General features: G+C 41.1%; 1 protein-coding gene across 1 annotated transcript in view; it reads right to left on the reverse strand.

Annotated features, from left to right (window-relative positions):
* The window catches only part of ZPLD1 (zona pellucida like domain containing 1), a 556217-nt gene that overhangs the window by 40010 nt on the left and 493982 nt on the right, over positions 1-22225 (reverse strand). The window contains exon 9 of the mRNA XM_044071987.1: positions 16865-16894. Coding sequence (XP_043927922.1) covers positions 16865-16894 — 30 coding nt within the window. The remainder of the gene's footprint in view (positions 1-16864; positions 16895-22225) is intronic.

The following is a 22225-nucleotide window of genomic DNA, read 5'->3' on the forward strand; positions in this document are numbered from 1 at the left end:
TGTTCACAACTGTACACCTGCAAATCTGTGCTACACACATCCCACACATACTGTCCACTCTCTAACACATGCTGCCAATACTGCACACATCAGCTAAGTGGCACGTGGCCAGACAATACACAATTGGAACCAACACTGGTGTAAACAACACTACAATGACAATCGTAGCTTTAATGCATCATGCCTGCTCAGCTACACCTTCAAGCATATCATTATACTCTACTGCTGACAACATGCTAACATTGCTATACTGCTATATAGACACCCTGTGCATCAGCACCATGGCAGCCTGTTCCTGCATCGATGTTACAGATGACAGGAGGTGGTACAGGTTTCATCATATGCACAGGGTGTGTTGTTGGTTCTCCAGAGGCTTACAGTGAGCCATCCAATTGACATGTATGTGTGTGTGTGTGTGTGTGTGTGTGTGTGTGTGTGTGTGTGTGTGTCAAGAATACTGTATTGGGCCAATGTTGTTGCAATGTGTGTGGGTATGTGTTAGCCCTAGGTGTCTGGAGTATGTGTGTGTGTCTGCATGCACACAGTTCCACCATGTGGCTGCCATAGATGGGTATTTGTGGGACAGCCACAGACTGTACCTGTGAGGCTATACAGATCACCATCTCTGGCCACGGATATGGTACCTGTGCCTGGCAGGGGTGCTACTGCCACTATCAGGTACTAAGCCAGACTGGGTACTATCCCCAGAGGTGGATGGATGCACACTGGACACAGGTCCCTGCTGGGACTGTCCAGAGCCATGTGCACATGGTCTTCTAGGACATTCTATGGACAGCCCACCCCCAACATTGCTGGGGCTGGTACTGGCACTACGGGAGGGGCTGTGGCTTGAGCGACATCTGCGGTGATTGCCAGCTGCTGATGTTGCTGGCATATGTCCATGTTGACGTCTCAACCATCCCGCACTGTCCTGACACATGGACATGACATTGCGGAGGTTATCTAATGTCTCTCCCCAACGTCTATCAGTGACCTCGGTATAATGTTGGATGGCACCTACTAGGTCATGGATACTGTCAATGACAGCATTGTAATGGGCCCTCTGTGCCCTTAGTCTCTGTCTGGTGTACCGTTCCATACATGCCTGTGCCTCCATGACAGCCTGGAACATGCGTGATGTTATCAGACCTGTGGCACATCTGCCAGTGGCATGATGAGCAGCAGTGCTCCTATGAGAACCCCTGGACATCTGCCTATGTGGTACCCTTCCAGACATCTGGGTATGGCTGCTGTGTTGGGATGCATGTGCCATGGATACCACACTGTCCTGGCCAATGCCAACAGTACGCTGTCCCTCAGCTTGGGCCATTGGTGATGGATGTATTGGCAGTATGACTGTATGCATGGATGGGGTGGACAGCTGTGTACTGTCAATTGGTGGCCCAATGACAGACCCTGGCCAACACACCTGTGCCTCAACACACCTATCTTCATTATCACTATGTGGCTCAATGACATCAGTTTCCCTGTTGCAGTGAACTAGCCCTAACACAGCACCTGTAGGAGGGAGACAGGAAACACACTTTACAACCTGTACATGATATCAGCACACATGCACACATGCACACATGCACACATGAACACATGAACAGATGCACACATGCACACATGCACACAAATACACTCCTCACTATAGCAAATACCCACACACACCACCAGCAATCCAAAACATACTTAATAGTGGTTGAAGGTGGGTTACAGTATCACAAGGCAAACAGTCATATCACACATGTCAGCATGCAGAAGGTTTGTTGCTCAAGGCCATGCAGTGCGAGTGTAGACAGCCCGTGTTAATAACAGTATACATGGCTTTAATGCATGTGTGCTGTTGTTCAGTGATTGGCCTCACAGCCACTCGTTACATGGGTTTGTAAGGTGCCCAATAGGGAGCATTGACTAACATGAATGTGTTATGTGTTGAAGAGTGTCGCACAGCCCAATGATAGACCTCTATCCCTCAGGTATATTATGTGTGCTGTGTGGATGACATGTGGGATACTGAAGTGTGACCTTACAGCGGGTGTCTGGATATGCTATGTGTAGCATGTTAAGGTGTACTGCGTATGACAAAGTTCTGTATGTTGTGTATATGCGTATCAACTATGCCTATCCAATGTCCAGTATGGTGTTGCCAAAATTGTGTGTGCTGCTCTGTGTATTGCATGTGATTGAGGCAGCTACTGTCATTACTGAGATGGGCATAGCCTCACAGCAAACATGCACAGCATGCATTATGCGTAGATGTGTTACATGTACATAGCCTACACCTCACCTATGACATGCACATTTCATTAGCAATATTAAAATTATAACACACTCACCAGCATCGACCGGCTGCCTTGCTGTCACACCAGAGGGACCTACAAGAATATGAGACAGTTTGTCAGTGGCCACAACTGTGCCATTGCTACTGTGAGTTTGCTAAACTACAGTAGTACAACAGTCGACAGTCACAGGCGTACAGATTATATTCCAAATATCAGTATTGCACAACACTATGCAGCACAACTGCTAAACACACAGTACACATGCCACATATGCATAATCTACCAATACAGATAACAGTAGTCTACAGATAGGTCATGTTACCTGCACGCTCCATGTCAACATGCTGGGTGGTTCCGGCCTCCATTATGACACATGTCAGTTGCTGTTCCTGTGGTTGGCCAGGGGCTACCACACTTAGGAGCAGCTCCTCCACTCTGCTGAGGGGGGGGGTGAATGGCAACCCCACCACCTGTGGCAAACTGTTGTTGACGGATATCAGATGCACGCCGCCGGACATGTCTAATTAAATCACTGCAGTGATGGCGTACCTGCTCATATGTCCGGTTATGCATGCCTATATCATTTACCCAATGAACGAGATCTTGCCACAGTGCAGTCCGCTCATGCTGGTCCTGGCTGGTTCTAGAGAACAGCAGGGTGTAGTGCTGCACCAGGCTGTTGTGTATTTCTGCCTCCTATGCAGCTGTATAACACAGGTTTCTTTGGTGGGACATATCCCTGGAAGACAATTAAACAAGATGTGTGAGCAAGTCAAGTGGCACACTTAACATCCTAAAGTACAGGTATCAATTACCTGCCATATTTCATATCCGATTGGTTGTCAGAGGATAGACATGTTCAATACCACATATTAGTGCTCAGGACACAACTGGCTGACAGTGCCTGCCATGCTCTATATATCAAACCATGTTCTGCACAGCAGCAAAGAGAAGCCAGTATGTAAGACTATACACCAGTACATGGCACACTGTATGTGACACAATGCACCACCTAGCCACAGGAGGTATATATCAAGCTAATGCTTAAAGAAAGATGTCATCCATCGCAATGAATGTAAAGTACAGAGATAGTATTACCAGTATACCACAGTAGTCTTTGATGCCAAACCCTTGCCTAACATGTGTGCACAGTTGTGGATATAGGTGGCATACTGCTGTAATAGACTGTACATGTTGCTAGATACACATGTATACCCTGTAACACAGATATGATTGAGGGCATGGTACAGGCATAATTACACACACATCAGATATACATACAACACACAAAAGTATGCCAACCCAGATGAGCTTTACCTGTGTACCATACAGTACTGTGTGTCACTACTTACAAAACCTTATGCCTGAGGTATGTAAGCTTTAGCCTACAATGGGACACCACAGTCGACAACAAGGGACTACGTCACACCATATGCCATACTACTTTTACTGCCTAGCAATAGCATGCACATCTTTTGCTGGGATCACAGCTAGGACACAAACTACCATGACAGAAACAATTTCACACTAAGTTATCACACCTTTACAGACCTTGCACAAATTCACCAACACATTTACCATCACACTCAGTCAACCTCACACAGCAATTATTGCACTAAGTACATGTGTGTGTGCATCGTGTCATGGGTAGATAATACGCTATTGGCCCTAGGGCCTACAGCAGCCTAGCCATACACTACCCTGGCCTTTGGCACACATGTAATTTAATTTCACTTGCCCCTGTCAACCAGAGCCACAGAGGTGATTCCCGGGGTGTATTACCTATCTCCCAAACAATCATCAGGAGTATTTATGACAACTGCTAATGAGGAGCTTTGTTTGCTATTGATAGGTGGTTTGTTCGAGAGTGTGTCATGTCTCTGAGTTAGGACTCTATCCTTCCAGCATGTGCTGTTTAGTGAGATGACAAGGTTTAGGGCCCTAGAGCGTGTATCTGGGAGAGATTGTAACATGTTTACGTGGAGGATGTCCAACAGCTATGGGTGTGACATAGCTCTGTATGTTAGGCAGAGGTCACCTCTAGGTAGGCAGTATGCAACACAGTGTAGCTGTGATTTTGTGAGTCGGTCTGCATAGGGTATCTGTTTGAGGCCGGTATTACTCTTTGTGAGGTATGTCTGTAGCCTTTCCAGTTGCTGTAGCAGGCATTGTACTCTCTAATGGGTTTTAAGTGTGATGAGTAGAGGGGAACACCTATATTTCCCTAGATGACACACCTTTTGTGATGACGTGTACCATGTAGACAGAGTACATGACTAGTGTGGCACTGTGATTATCAAAGGGGAGGCTACTGTCCACCTGTGTCCCATGTTCCCTTATCACATCTTCGATGTTAGGTAGACTACCACCTATGTGGTAGATAATGGGTACAGTGTTCTGGCAAGAAGGGATGGCACTGCAGTATCAACACTGAGCTTCAGTCCATACCTTGGTCGCCAGGCACCTGTCACAGTAAGTACGCCCCATATCTCTTTCCCTCTCTCTCTCTCTCTGTATATATATATATATATATATATATATATATATATAATGTATATATATATATATATATATATATATATATATATATATAATGTATATATATATATATATATATATATATATACATATATATATATATATATATATATATATATATATATATATATATATATATATATATATATATATATATATATATATATACACATACATACACACATACATATAAACATCCATAGCTGTACATATAGATGCACATATAGGCACATATACAGTCCACTATTCATGGAGGGAATATCAATTATGTGACAGTTGTGAGATTTACAGTTATGTAATAATATTGCACAGTGTTGTGTAGACTGCATTGAAGGTGTCCTCAGCCCATGTAGCTTTAGCAGGCCTCACTGGCTGCAACACTGCAAAACTGACAGAGCATACCCACAGCGTTTAACCACCACATGTCATATCCCAGCACTGCATGATGTTTTCTTTGCCACACACTACAACCTACATAGAAATATGCACATAACAACCTTCAACAACGTATATATATACACCCTTCACAAACAGTTGCAGTATGCCCCTTGCCCTATGCACATGTACAGATACATATAGATACATACTGCTGCCACATATGGATGATTCACAGTATGTAGAGTACTCTTCATAAACATCTACTACATGCCAGCAAATACATATGTGTTACATACCTTTCCTTTGTATTGATCTGTTCCGTCTGTTTTTAAAGGAAATAATTTCTTTTTTTTTCTCTCTGTCTGTTGCTGTTGCTCTTTCTTTTTCTGTGTCTCTCTGTTTCTGTCTTTTTGTCTTTGTCTGTGTCTGTGTCTCTGCCTCTGCCTCTGTCTCTGTCTCTCTCTCTCTCTCTCTCTCTCTCTCTCTCTCTCTCTCTCTCTCTCTCTCTCTTTCTGCAATGAAATCATTGCATGTGTGGACAGCAAGTACAGCCTGCTTTTCTAGGTATCTGCACATGTGCATGTGATGGCCTCTGTACCAGTTGGTGCCCACCATTTACTAATTGCATGCAGCCTGCTGTGTGGTAATTGCAGTATTCACTGTCATAGCAGCCCACTGCTATAAAATGCTAGGTTAGGTAGGCATAGCCCTTTCAGCTTTGCAAAGTGGGGCCCATGGTTGTTTGCTGTGGACACCGTTGTGTCAGTCAGAAGGTTGGTATACTTCTTATATCTGAAGCTAGGGTTGTAGCCAGTGATTTGCATGTTGTACTCAAACCTGAATGTTGCTGCTTCTAGTACACACTAGTCAGTGTAGAATTTTACTCACCCCTCCAAATGCTTACACAAGATACATGGGAGTATGTACTTTCTTTTCTAATTAGACAATTAACTGCCATACAAAAGTAGTTATTGCAATGTATTCCTCTGGCACATGAACTGTTTGCGAACTACTATACTGCAAATATTAATTACCTCACTTCTGAACAGTTTGTTGTTTATTTGTGTTGACATTAGCACAGGCTGCTCAAGACAACTGGACACATTTCAGTATGGAGTATGCCTACCTACATCCTTGGTAGAGCCTGAATACACAGGTATATTGTTCTTTTGGGTAGGGGTGCAGAAGTACAGAGAGCATTATATATTATTGTGTGATGTTTATCTTGCTGAACATACAGGGTTGCTGTGTACCTGTTAGTCTAACAAGGCAAGTAGTCTGTCTTGTGTAGCTCCCACTTGTGGACATATCCAGATGGTAGCCAGAGGTTAGCCTAATATTTTTTGTCTGTGCACCACACCAGTCTTTTCTACACTGGAACAATGGCATTGTCACAGTTGGTTGCTACCAGTACATTGCTACATCCTTTGATATTTCTGTGTTGTACTCCTACATAAGGGTATGCTTGTGGGACTGGTTCCAAAGCTATTTGCAGAGTGTGTAACAGCAGAAAAGCTGAAATGTCTGTGTGTTTCTGCCTCTGCCAGGCCTCTGATACACTCAGGTATATAATTGAACAGCCTCAGGGAATGGTACATATAAGTGAGGTAAACCTGTAATATATTAGAGACATTAAGTTGAGACTGTGAGAGAATCAGAGCATATGTATTAATACACCTTTTCTGAAGTGCATGCAGTGTGTACTCTTACTTATTGACATTATTCATTAAGTGTAATTCCCCACTTTTCAGCCTAACGTCATTACTTTTCAGAGGGATTCTGAGGGACAAAGCTAGCATTTGTTTACGAATCAGGGACATCCCTGAAAAGCAGTCACAGTTGGGAAGTATGGCCTCTGCCCTATTCAAATATGCCAGTGTTTATCCTGCTCTGATACTGTGTGCGGTTTGTAAAGTGATACTGTAACATTATTTCCTGCTATAATGGCTGGTTCTCTTTTCACAGTCATGTCAAGGAATTCCACAACAACTGCTGGTAAAGATCCACAGAACAAGATTTGTGTTATGGCATTCCTATTTTCCCTTTACATTCATTCATTGTAATGCATGATATATTTTTTACAGCACCAACTTACTGTATATCTACTGTGGCTTAGTGGTACTTCATGTAGTGTGTCCAAGGTCCGGGGTTTGAGACTGACAGAGGTGTTTTATTTTGCTGCTCAGCAGAACAAGGACCCTGCCATGCAGAGTGGCTAAGGCACTTTTAAGCAGTTGTAAGCAGGTTTGCGCAGGTTTGCGCAATGCTTAGCAATACTTAGCTAAGCCACATATGCGCACACTCGCTCAAACCCGCTAACTACTGTGGCTTAGTGGTACTTAATGTAGTGTGTCCAAGGTCCGGGGTTTGAGACTGACAGAGGTGTTTTATTTTGCTGCTCAGCAGAACAAGGACCCTGCCATGCAGAGTGGCTAAGGCACTTTTAAGCAGTTGTAAGCAGGTTTGCGCAGGTTTGCACAATGCTTAGCAATACTTAGCTAAGCCACACATGCACACACTTGCTCAAACCCGCTAACTACTGCTTAAAAGTGATTACGCCCACTAACCCCAGCGCAAATTTCTTTGAAAAAAAAGAAAATGGGGAGATAGGAAAGTGGTGAAAAAGGGGGCACAAAGAGGGAAAGACAGTAGGTAAACAAGCTCGGGATGTGCAGGATGGGTGTAGGGAAGGTCCATAGCTGCCCATTTCTTTACCAGCAACAGCTGTGCATATGTTCGAAATTTGGAGTGAAATTTGAAACCTTCCACTCCTGACAGAGGGGTGAGGACAATAAAGTATGTTGTACTGCCAATTATAATTATCAGTTTACATGTCCAGTGGACATGTGTGCAAAATGGGTAGCTCTGTATGGGGCGTAATTTTTTTGTGGGTACAGATTGCCCTTTTTTTTCAGGTGAGAGTGGAAAGTGAGGTAGAGAAAGTAGATATATTTGGGGAGGTAGGTTGGTGAGGTAAACAGATAAGACAAACAAGATGCATACAGAGGCAGAATATGACACATGGGGTGGGTGAACACAATTGACGGGGATGGATGTTTGGAAATCGCAACAGTGGAACTGAGATCCCCACCCATGGGCAGTCACCACTGCATCTTCACAGACCCAAGGGTGGCTGTGCTGGGGGCTGTATAGGAGGGGCAGGCTCACCCATGAGTCACGCCACTCTCGCCTCGAACTGGTGTAGGGGATCAGCGAATGAACGCTGGATCTCCCTACGCACCACAGCCCGGACCCTTTGAAGGGTGACAGGTGGCCCTTCTCCACCCACGCTTGCATGGGGGGATGAGCCCCATCCCCTGTAGCACTTCCACCCAAAGGTGGCACAGAACCAACAGAGGAGGGGAGCCCGGGCTGGGCACCGGACCTGCTGGTGCCAGGTGCAATCGCCAGCTGAGGAGGGACAGGTGAGTCCGCTGGGACCGGCCTTCCCATATGTTCTCTGTTTAGGTGTGTTTAATTACAACATAGACAACAGCATTCCAAATTAGTTGTAACAGCATGCAGTAATATTCCCATTAACCCAACACACCAGGGTTCCAACAGTTGAACAGCAAGCATAACACATGCATATATTGAATGACAGTGGACATTCCAACAGCATGCAGGGATGATTGGTGGCAACAGACCACCAAGATTGTGGTGTTTGAACAGGGCACATGCATCAAAGTAAATGCAGATATTTATAAAACAATAGGACATATGTCCCAACAAATGTTTTGAGATTAGACATACCCATTGAGGTGTGGAATTGCACTGTTTATGTACATACAGTAGGGTGTAAAAAGATACCTACATTAACATCTTATAAGTACTTTTAGTCTACACTACATTCATATTGACTGCAGGTGTATAACCCCTACATGTATTATTACACTAGGCAACATGCATTAAGTTGTGTAATGGGTTTGGCTAGTTCATTATATACCTGACCTATATCTGCCATACTAACTGTCCAAGATGCAGATGCTACTGCTTCATAGTTATATATTTTATTTATATTTATATATCTACATATCTGGATGTGTTCACATGACATTTTCAGTTATATTTCTACAGAAACATACATTTCATGCAGCACACTCACATTTCTGGGGAACACATTAACAAGCTACTCATGTGTCAGATTTACCTATGCATGCCAGCCATTAACCAACTGTTGAGGACTGTATATATGCTTCACAGCTACTGGCACTTCCTTCATCCACTTTATATTGGACTGCCCAACTGTGGGTTGACAGCACTTAATACAACAGTACTATTTATAGAATGCAAGGGTACAACAACATTTCAAAGTAAGTGACACAGACACACTCCAAGTATTATACCTTTATTAATTACATTACTCACTTTTCTACAGGCTCTCTCATTTATTTGATATTACAGTGCATACTGAAGACTTATTCAAGACGTATTATACCTTTATTAATAGGTTACAACACTCTTTTTCAGGCTCGCTCACTTATTTTATATAACAGTACATGCAGAGGTATTATTCCTGACTTATTTTACCTTTATTACTGGGTTACTACACTCTTTTTCTGGCTCTATGACTTATTTTATATAACAGTACATGCAGAGAAATTATTCAGGGCATTTTATGGCTTTATTATTGGGCTAGAACAATTTTTTTCAGGCTCTCTCACCTATTTTATATAACAATACATGCAGAATAATTACTAACCTGCCTGGTGGCACAGCCTTAGCAGCCTATCTGCATAGGCCTGCTGATTTGCAGCATGGGCACCTGCAGCTGTGAAATAAATGAAGGGATATTGAGACATACCTATCCATTATAAAGACTAAATTAGCATGTCTTACATACTTCATGCCATGGCTACCTACTCAGTATTGGGGCATCTTGCATGTCACGGGCTTCCTGTATCCATCGGTTCAGTAGGTCCTGCTTCCATCTCTTTAGGTCTGCATTGTGGTGATGGACCTGCTCACCAGACCGAGGGATGCCTGTGGCACTGGTGAGGTCATGAGCTATCCGGTTCCAAGCCTCCGCTTTGTACTCTGTCCCTTGGAACTGGCCCTGCAGGAGTCTTGACTCATGACGGTGGACAAGGAGCCAAACCATGTATTTTGACTCCTCGATGCCCCAGCATTGCACTCGAAAGTGAGTACCCTCACCAGCACCAGCCATTCTGACTGCAGATGGGAGCTACAATCAGTTATGGCGAGTATTCCCGCCTATGGAGCTTAAATATGCCGCATCTCCCACACTTTTTTGTGATTGGCAGTTTTTGAAAATTCTCAGCTGACTGCAGACCTGCTTAGCAATGGTTACTCTTCATTTATAAGTATATGTATGTTAACAGTGCATGTTTATGCTAAGCTGTCATGGCTTAGTGGTTCAAGTACTTTGATTATGGTGCGCAGTGTCCAGGGTTAGAACCTTGTCATTGCTTTTTATTTTACTACTGTCCAGACAGGCTAGGGGGTGTGGCTGTGTTTAGGCCACTTTGCACTACGTTGCTCCATGTTGCCCGACGGTGCGCTGGTTAATGCAGTGCGCAGCTCCACGCAAACCTATTGCGCTAGGTGAAGCGCTGCTTAGCTATAAGCAATAATATTGCGCTAGGTAAAACCCTGCTTATCTATGGACAATTTTATTGCACTAGGTAAAACTGTGCTTATCTATGGGAAATTTTATTGTGCTAGGTAAAACGCTGCTTAGCCATGGGCAATTATATTGCGCTAGGTAAAACGCTGCTTAGCTATGGGCAATTATATGTCAATATCCTCAATGCTGCTCACCTTCTTATCTTTATATGTATACATTTTGTTCACTAATACATAGGCCATTTCAACACTTTTTAATAAAATTTTATTCATATATGTCAGGAATTATTTTATATACTAATTTAAAACATAAAATAGACAGGGGAGTGGTGGGACTTGAATCGGGAATGCCTCCTTTTTGTGTGAACGCTCTACTACTACACTATTGCTATTTGGCTTGATTTGCATAAACATTTCTTATTATGCTCTTCGTTGTCAACATTGCTAACTGCAGCTAAGCAATGGGCACACCCGCGCACACACGCGCAAATACGGGCAGCTATATCGGGAATTATAAAATAACAAAATTAGTTTACATTTTACATTTACAAAGGGCTTTAGTATGTGGGGATGTGTACTGTTTGCTATGTGTCAGTGAACTCGCTCCTTGCATTTCTCATTTTCACTTTACATGGTTGCAGGTGCATGGATATTTGGACTGCTTGGCAGTCCGACACGTCTCCTGCAGTCTTACACGCTACGTGTAAGCCTTCCAGTTGAGTCAGTGCCCTCATGCATATGCATGACGTGCTGATGTCGTAGGCCTAAATGGCTGTCTCTGAGTAAGACTTGGTTAGTCTTACTCGGAGGATTACTGAATCCCGGCCCTAGTCTATCTTCTTTTGGATAGTCCAATAGATCAACAATTGTTAAAAAGTTACACATTTAAAAGTATAAGTAGAAATATTCAGCATGTTGTTGCTCAAAGAACCATCAACTGTTTTAATGACATAACATTTCAAGTTTTAAATTACATCTTTTGCAATGTTAATGATTAATGTTTTTACAATTAATGTGGACAAACCATGACAGTAACAAAAAAGTGCTAAGACTTTTATGCCAGTAGTGCTGTTTTTTTCAATGCTTTCAAATGACATGGTTATGTTTAGTTGTAGGGTATCAGTAAGAAATAGCTCAACATTTTATACTGGGTAATCAAAATACATACATTCACAAGGTTACAGAGAATAAAGGATTAGTCTAGATAAATTCACTTTAGCTAGAAGATCTAAGAGACTCTCAATGATACCCTTCATATGGGAGAATTAAAGACAACTTGCTGATGTTTCTAGTAGTTTATTCAGTTATACAGGTAGATAGACAACTGTTCTTTTTTAAAAAACATTATATTCAAAAGGTCAGTTATTAAAAGGCAGTTACAGACAATGGTAGGAAACTCCAGGGGAGATGACTGGAGGAAAATCTGGGAGATGGAAAAACAAGGAGCCAATCCCAAAGCTTAGAGATTAGCCCCTTATTTGAATATTCCTGAAAGACTCATGAGGGTTTACCAGCTCAGCAGCCTGTGGAACCTCATTCTTGGCTAAAAGATTTTATTTTTATTTTTAACTTCTAACAAACAAAACATGGCAACTCACTAAGAGCTACAATTATAGAACTATATTTAAGAAAGCACTTTCACCTGACCTTCATCACGTCCATCTAATAGAGTGGTTTACACTTTGAACATTGAAAATGCCTGCTTTTATGAGGCTATTACCAGACTTTATTAGTCTGTTTTGAAACACCTGTAAAATGAGAGGCTGTGTCTGCATCAATGGGGCTGATATTCCTTGCAACCAAGTATAAAAGCTTTATTACAGAACTTTTTCCAGGCTATCACCTGTAATATAAGAGGCTGCACCCACTTTTAAGGGGTTCATTAACTCCTGACATATAATATGAAAGGCTAATATTCTCTTGTATGACAAAAAGGTTTACAATGCCTGCTTATAAGAGACTGATATACATGATTAAAGTGACCAGTCCCAATTCTTCTTCCACTTGATGAAGACAGACCTTTTTAAATGCAGGGAAAACTTAAAGCTACATTAGATAATTCTCATTTTTCTAGGTTCATAAGTTCATAGGTTAGTACTAGGCTATCGGCTCCAAGGCCTATGCAAGCCTAGCCATAACAATTCCCTGGATATTTCTTCCAACAATATTTACTTCTCTGGGCCCCTGTCTAGCATGGCAAATGACATGATCCCCGGGGTGAATTTCCTATCTCCCATCCAATCATCAAGGTTCCTTTTGAAGAGGGCCATTGAGGCGCTCTGCTTGACATGTATGGGCAGTCTATTCCAGAGTATGGGGAGTCTCTGGGTCAGGAACCTATCCCTCCAACATGTTTTGTTCATTGTAATGATAAGGTTTAGATCACTGGAGCGTGTGGCTCTGAGAGATTGGGATTTCTTTAAGTGGAGCATGTCCAACAGCTCAGGGTTTGACATGGCCTTGTATGTTAAGCAGAGATCGTCTATGAGTAGACGATGTGCCACAGAGTATAGCTGGAGTTTTTTTAGACGGTCAACATATGGCATCTGCTTTAGGCCTGTGATTATTTTAGTGAGGTATTTCTGTGGCCTTTCCAGCTGTTGCAGATGTCTTGTGAGGTATTTACCAAACGGGGCATTATACTCTATAATGGGTCTAATGAGGGATGACTACAGTGGGACAATGACCTCCTTTGTTCTGGATGAAAAGCCCTTAGTGATGAGGTTTGCCACATAGAAGGATTTCCTGACTGTTGTGGCGATGTGGTTATCGAAAGTGAGACCACTGTCCACCTGTATCCCTAAGTCTCTCATCACACTTTCGATGTTTAGTGTCCTGCCACCTATGTGGTAATTCATGGGTGCATGTTTTTTTCCAAAGGGGATAACTATACATTTCTTGGCATCAGGCATCTGTTTCTGTAAGGCCCTTTTGTAGAATATCCACATCATTTGGGGATTCAATAATGGCTCCCAGTTTGCAGTCATCTGCAAACTTTGTTAGCCAGAGTCCCTTAGTGTTGGCCTGTACTTCAGAGAAGTAGATGCCAAACAAGAGTTGTCCCAGGACTGAACCTTGAGGTACTCCACTTGTCACTTGTCTGGACATGGATTTGGAGTCGGCTACTTTTACAGTCTGGGTTTTGTCAGTAAGCCAGTTGGCAACCCATCGAGTGACGTAGGGATTTATGCCCAGCTTAGTAAGTTTATCTATGATTCCAGAGTGGGGAATGGTGTTGAAGGCCTTGGCAAGGTCCAGATAGGCTGTGTGGACCGCCTTACCCTCATCCACAGCTCTGGAGACTGATTCAAAGAAGTCAATCAGATTCAGGAGACAAGATCGGCCCTTCACAAACCCAAACTGGGTGGGGACCAGTGTTTGAAGGTTGCCAATGTCTTTGTTTATAAGTTCCATGATAATGCATTCCATGCCCTTGCATATCAGGCTTGTCAGACTGATGGGATGGTAGTTCCCGGTATCCAAGGCAGATCCTCCCTTGTGGAGCTGGATAACTGTAGCTGTGCGCCACTCAGTGGGCACAAAGCCTGAGGTGAGGCTATGATTAGACATGACACTTAGGTGAGGTGCCAGTTCATTTTGTAGTTCATGTAATACACAGCCTAGAATGTCAACTGGTCCCATGGATGCTGTATTCTTAGCTTTGGAGAGTGCGGTTTCTACCTGTGTGGCCGTGATTATCAGAATTTGGCAATCTTTTGGTATTGAGATGGGCCCTTTAGGGGGTGAGAGGGGGGTGAAGTTGGCACTAAATCGATCTGCCAGGATACTGGCAATATCCTTGGGATAATGAACAATACAGACATCCAGAGAAATAGCATACAGTAGAAAACAAGTTGCAGTGCTCATTTTATACAAAGCTCATGGATGTGCACAAGGAGGAGGAAAAAAGTAAAAAGTAAGTAATGTTTGAGACCTCAGAACCTTTTGTGTAGTCTTCTTGTGCCCAAAGAATAAAAATCCACCAACTGGTGAACTGCAGAGTATACAAAAACATTTAAGCATCAGCAAAATGTGCCTATGGTATAAAGAATATAGCAGTGTGGAGTGATGCCCTGGAACAACAATTTTTATTGTACTGCAGAATATCGACATTTAGTTAAATGCAGGCCAAGTGGTTACAGTATCTATACCTGGTTGCTGTGGGGTAGCTGCAGTGAGAGTTGGAATGCTCCTGGTCCCAGAGCATGGCTTTATGGTACTTCAGTCTGGGGTATTCACTGTCAAGCTTCTTTCTGAGCCTAGGAGTTACTGAATGTCTTCTGTTCAGATTCTTCCTCTCTTCAGATTCCAGGTGGTAAAGTCAAAGCTCTTTTGTTTAGATTTTTACTCTCTTGAGGTTCTTAGTGGTACAGTTAGTGAAAAAGAGGGCTAGATAGCTCTGTGCCTGGCTAGATAAAGGGATGGAAACTGGGAGGGATCAGGTGGAAGGGCAGTTAACCAATCTATTGAGAGAAGGGGTGGTGCCATGTAGCCTGGGGTGGGTTTAGATAGAATGGTAGAAGAAAAACAAAAAACACATTTCAAATGACTGAAAGTTGCTGTTTAAGTTTGTGCACATCATGATAAAAAAACACTTTCAAACTAATGTCAATTACTTTTTAGACATGTACTCATCTAGAGCTCACACACAGAAAAAAATAATGTGGCTTATTTTCCATGTCACTAGTTCACCAGATAAGCCATGCTAATATAGATGCAGTGATTTACAAAAGTAATTACTTGATTGACTTTTTCATATTAATAGCAGCAGTTGGGGTTAATTAACAATTTATGTCCAAATCCTGGGTTAGGTGCTTTAGCTGTGATTTATGGTTTATTTTCCTGAGTGCAAGCACACTTTTAATGGAAATGCTTGAGTTTAGACCAGGGTGGTGGTGAGCATCCAACCTGATTTGCCAGCTTAACTCCATTGTTTCAAGGATCACATATTTGTTTCCTTCAAGTGGACCAATAGTGAGCTTGTCCAGGATGTGGAGGTGGAAACCTCCATGGTCTGGGAAATCATGGTAGTGCTTCGCTAGTTGTTTTTTTTTTTTTTTTCCTGTTGAATGTAATGTATCAGAACAAGAACACTTGTCCGTCTACCTGCTTAACTGAATAAACTACTCAAAACTTCATCGACATGTCTTTAGTCCTCCCACAGGTCTGCTAGCTAAAGTGATTTTATCTGGACTAATCCTTTATGCTCTGTTTCTTGTTAGTCCTGTCACCCTCTGGGTCACAGGTGGGATACAAGACTTCACTTGAGCCATCTTGATTACCTCTGTTTTCAATTCAGAATGTCAGGATTTTTCCACTAAAATCTTCAATCTGATGGTCTTGTTACAAGATTTTCTTTTTATTTGAAATACATGTCACCAATAATTTACTAATGCAACACATTTCTGATATTTATGGTTCATGTCCAACATCAATTGACCTGCTTCATAGCAAAGCTCTAGATGATCTACTTTTGTAATGTTTTATGTGTGTGTGTGTGTGTGTGTGTGTGTGTGTGTGTGTGTGTGTGTGTGTGTGTGTGTATAAATATATATATATATAGATATTTAGTGTTGTGGTTACTAATGCAGAAACAACTGAATTATCCCTATTTTAAATTGCACTTAAAGTCTGCATGTCTACTTATCTATCATCCATCTGTCTGTCCATCTATGTAAATGCCAGTCAATGTCTACCACATACACACATGCACACGCACACTATACACAGACACACACAAACACACAAAATCTGTCTCACAAGTATGCATACAAAGCAGCTTGGCAGAAAGCACATTCAAATTATGTAGTATTCTTTAAAAATATAAATTAATACAAAGCTTAAAGCAAAAAACATAGTGAGCACTTTCTACATTTCAAGATAACTACAGGATGCCTGTGCAAGATTTGATGTAAGTATGTACATTCTATGGATCATATCCCTTAGTTATATACTTGCACCTTAATATGTTATATCTCACACTTATCTTGTGTCATTCATGTTTCAGATAAGTGCATAGTCAGTAGAAAAATCTGGTGCAATAGAAAAAAAAGTAACAAAGAAGATAATCTTACCAAGCTGAGAGTTGTTGGTGGGAGTCTCTTCTGAAATAAAATGATGGAATTGACTTATCAGTTTGCTTGTTTTGCAACAGATAATATAGAAAAATATTATTCATGCACAGATTTGTCTTAAAAATATTTAAACATTATACATGACTTAATATGGCTTAGTAAATATATTTCATATAAAAACTAAAACTGAAGCTTAGAATTCGATAATAAAAATAGTGCATGTCTTTGCATTAGTCTATTATATTTCAGATATGAATTGCTTTATATTTATATGTCTGAGGCCAGTAAGTTGAAATACATTATGATGGAAGTCAAGTTGAACTACTTTACTGTGGACAAATGTCTTTTGCTGTCATCTCAACAAGAAATCAGAATTGCACTGAAAAAGTAATGAACCTAATATGCTTTGTTATTCAGTCTATTATTCTCTCTAATACTGGTTAAAGGAATGTGGCATATTTTAAGAAAGACAGGTTATAATATAAACTTTGGGAAATTGTGTTGCTTCTTTGTAAGAGTTAGATATATTACGGAGCAATTTGTTCACTGTCATAATATCAGCTGATTTTAGTTATTTCATTTACTCCAGGGTTTGATTTCATTTGCCTACTTGTCTGACCCTGATAAAGTCATTTAACCAAACAGTGTTCCCATGCTGTGTCTAAAAAAAGAACACATGGATCATTGCTTTGCCCTAGTTAACAAATACAATCAATGAATAAAAAAAGCACATAGATAGTGTTTGTAAAACTATTGCTCCCGGAGGATCTTTTCCCAATGACAGATGTGCAGATTGTTCTCAAACTGTAAATAGTTTTCTTTTATAAATACAATGAAACATGATACTTTCAACTGAAAGTATTTTACTTGTTGTATATCTAATGGACTGCATGCGTTGAGGTACGCTTGTAAATTAAACTGCATTAGAAACACATTGGCCGACTGTTTCAAGTTAGTATTAAAGAACATGTTATTAAGATTGCTTGGGATTTAGAAAGGGCTATTGCCAGTGGTAAACTGTAACACTGAAGGTTTTCTGCTGGAGGTAGCCCTTTCCAATTTAGAAACAAGCCCAGCACAGTGATTCTACATATTTGATAAAATTGCTCTGGCAGGCTGTCTCAACTGCTATGTTAAATTCTATTGATTTATTCTGGGGACAATCTGTCACTTCAGTCAATGGGGGAACTGCATTAAAGGCAAGATCAGATAAATGTGTGTGTGTGTGCATGTGTGTGTGTGTGTGTGTGTGTGTGTGTGTGTGTGGTGTGTGTGTGTGTGTGTGTGTGTGTGTGTGTGTGTGTGTGTGTGTGTGTGTGTGTGTGTGTGTGTGTGTGTGTGTGTGTATCTACCTTGGTCGCAGTCTAAGTGTTTGTGTGTGGGGGGAATGGTTGAGTGTGTCTATGAGTGGGATCAAGTGACGGTGTGTACATCTCATGTTTGGTGTCTTTTCATGTGAGTTGGTCTGTGAGTGTGAGTGTATGTACATGCGTGTGTGTGTGTGCGTTTATCAGGTGGGTAACTGCCATACCACCCTTGTTCCCTACTACTAAAGGGCAAAGCTTGTAATACTGGAGGGGGTGACTCTAGACACTAGGGCAGTTTTCTAAATATAACTTTAAGTCACTTAAAAAGTTAACAGAACAACATGGTTTATATGACAAAACATTTTCTACACAATAAAATGTATGAAACGGTAATGCTTACCATTACTTACTGTAAACATCCTTGATTTACAAATGTCAGGGCAAATATAAGATGCAAAATAAGGAGCATTTTGTAAAATCAGGGAGAGTTGAGATGTATGGGGATATGACTGTGTGTGGGTTTGCATGTGTGCATATGTGCAAGAGAGTGAATGGGTGGGGTTGCCTGTGGCAGCACAATGTATGAGTTGGGGGTTCCTGTGCATGATGTATTAGTTGCCACTAGTTATTATCCCAGCAAAGTGTCAGTTAGCATTAGCTGTTATACCATGTGATTCAAAGACATGCAAATTAACTGTAATGAGATCTTTTCAGGTAAGTCAAATTCTTATGAAGGGATGACCTTCTTGATGTAGGGATTGGAAGGGGCTTGAACCTCACCCCTCTACACACAGCCTGCAATATATGCTTATCACAGCTGCTATTTGATTGAGGAGTCACTATAGTTTGTGAGTCTCTTCTAATCTGACTTCTCTGCCAGATATTGGAGACCAAAAATACAGACACATATACATACATAACTTCCTGCACATTCATTCACACTTAAAGGCACTCAGGCATATGCATATACTGAGTCTGACATGTGCATCCTTGATTTTTCCCATACATAGCACTGACATGCAGATGTCATCTAGCATACTTGGACACACCCTCATACAAAAACTCACAGCAAGAAGACATGGTCTTTCAACCATGACAAATACTCAAATATTGTTCCTCTACTCTTCTCAAACCCCCCCCATCCCCCACAAACACACACTCTGAAGTACACGGAATTCTGCACACAATCCTTGCTTGTTTCTGGCACTGTCAGAGCAAAGCTGATCCATTTCTTCCTACACAACTTTTCTTATAAGAATGCATGGGTGCAGTGCTGCTTTTAAATGCACATATTTATAGAATTCGTTCATTCAGCTACACAGACTTTACAGAGCATGGACGACCATGAATCACCATATTATGCAACTTTTCTGTGCAAAGCAGTACATTAGGAAGCAAAAGGATATAATTTAAGTAGGCCACATCCACCAAATGTCACATTTGCACATGGACCCATAAACCCTCACTGCACAATATTGCAGCTCTGTGCTACTAGGCAGCTGATTAAGTATAAACCAGGAACCCCCTGTCACACACAAGTGGCTTTGTGAACTAGGCAGCTGGTCTATAAGTCTCAGCTTCTGTGGTGTGATGTTAAATCCATTACCATCCAACCTCACTAATCCATTTTCTGCTTGAAGTCTTTTCTTGCTGTTTATTATATGTGGATATGTGCCCTCCACAGAAACAAAACATTTTAATGTCTCTTCTAAGAAGGATTGCATTTCTCCTAGATAAGGCACAAAAATATTATAAATGCAATATCAAAACTCAACAAAAATATAATTAAAAAAAATAATAATTCAATAAAAGAGTAGGAAAATAATAATAATTTTTGAATCTTCTGATAAGGGAGCAATGCCCCAACACCCCATTTTTACATGCTTCTCATGTAGTGACAAATTCAGATTAAAGGGAAAATGGGTACAAATTGAAATTCTACTTTTTACTCTCTTCCGTCAGTGTTATAACCTCATGACAAAACCAGCTACTAAGCTCCATCCATCCATAACTCCCTTTTTCCCTTTTTTGCACAAGTGGTTGGGGTGTCACATCAACAGTAACCATCACTGAGAGCCAATATTCACACCACCGAATGGCTAGCCTTGCCAAGACTGCTCTTCTGTTTCCACACACATGCACTCGTACCTATAGTCAGTTTAGAATGCCCGATCCATCTACTTTATGTCTTTGGAATGTGGGAGGAAACCTGAGCTCCTGGTGGAACCCCAAGCAAACACAGGGAGAACATGCAGACTCCTCACAGAAGGAACCCCAGCTGAGAGTAGAACCAGGGAACCTCTTACTGTGAGAAGACAATGATACCTGCTGTAACATTGATATATTAATTTATTGTTAACATATAAATATAATTTCATATATAGGATAGTTCAATTAATGAAAATAGTGTATTATTGATGCTAGTATAACTATTTCGGGTTCCTATCACGAAATCAAACTTCCAGAAGTTCGAGCACCAGAAGGTCGAACTTGGTAGTTCAAAAGTTGAAAATGTCAAAGCCACGGAAATCCGAATTCCTTCCCAGGGAAAGAATTTGGTTGGCCGTTTCTGTGGCTTCGACATTTTCTCCACTGTGGTGCGAAAGTTATGGAATGGGTTAAGGTAAGTGTGCGATAGTGATGGACCTTAGGGTTAGGGTGCGGGTAAGGTAAGTGTGCAATAGTGATGGACCTTAGGATTAGGGTTCAGATAAGGTAAGTGTGCGATAATGACAGACTTTGGGGTGAGGGTACGGGTAAGGTAAGTGTGCGATAGTGACAGACCTTAGGGTGCGGATAAGGTAAGTGTATTCGATTTCGTGATATAGACCCACTATTTCAATATGATATCTTTAGAGTCAGTCATACATAAAATAGAAAAGTAAATGAGTTTATTAGGTTTTTGAATTTCAACCTGCTGAGATGCTTAGTAACTAGTATTGTCAAATAATATTGTTTTACAGTTCTTCCTTTAACAGTCATATATCAGTGTTTCATATATTGTACTATGTTAATATTTTATAAATCAGCTATATGTTAGAATTCCATTCATCATATAGTATCCTATCACTCAGCCTTATGTTAGAGTACAACATATCACATTATGCCAGAATAACTCTAGTCATATGTCAGAGTACCACATATCATACTATGTTAGCATCCTATAATTGTCCTCATCAGACACAGTATTTCATATTGCACTATGCTAGTACCCTAAAAACTCTGCTGTATATCAAAGTAACATATATCACATTGTGATTCATTAGAGCACCACACACCACATAACAAATAAGCAATAATAATTAACTTCCCTGATGACTCCTAACCAAGAGGGCATCATTGTACTTAGATAATGGGCTAGCTGTTAAATTGTTTTACAATTTTTAATAGTTTATAAGTATTTAATCTCCCTCCCCCCACACATAGACAGATGCACATGCACTGACAGATAGACAGACTATCAACAGATTCACGCACATATATAGAGAAACTCATACACACACACACACACACACACACACACACACACACACACACACACACACACACACACACACACACACACACACACGCACACACATATGCAGTGGGACACGTAGACATACTCACACGCACACAAACACGCCCAGAAATTACAGCTCTTTTCTTCACTGGGTATAATTTAGATGTTTCATCGTGATCAAATGAATGGAAAAAAATCATAGAAAGCAAAGCATTGGAATCCCCTATCCTCATGCCTCTAAAGTGATTTTGTCCTGTTTCTTGAAAATGCTTCATTTCCAGGTAAATCAGTGAAGATTACTTTTTTTTTTCAAATATATTTTTATTGAATTTTTCAAACTTTTCAAGCATACAAAGGAAAAACTGTAAGTCATTATGGGAAGCAGTAAAGTATAGGTATATATGTAACAGTTAGTACAGAAACTATGCATTTATAAAACAGCAGTTATCTTACAGGGAAACTTACATCTAAGAGACCAATATAAGCAGTAAAGACCCCCAATAACATATTACAGTCAAAGTCTAGAGATACAAATGGAAAGTGGTTTGAAAG

Source organism: Protopterus annectens, chromosome 5.part0 (assembly GCF_019279795.1).
Source record: "Protopterus annectens isolate FY-2018-M chromosome 5.part0, PAN1.0, whole genome shotgun sequence".
Taxonomy (NCBI): Eukaryota; Metazoa; Chordata; order Ceratodontiformes; family Protopteridae; genus Protopterus; species Protopterus annectens.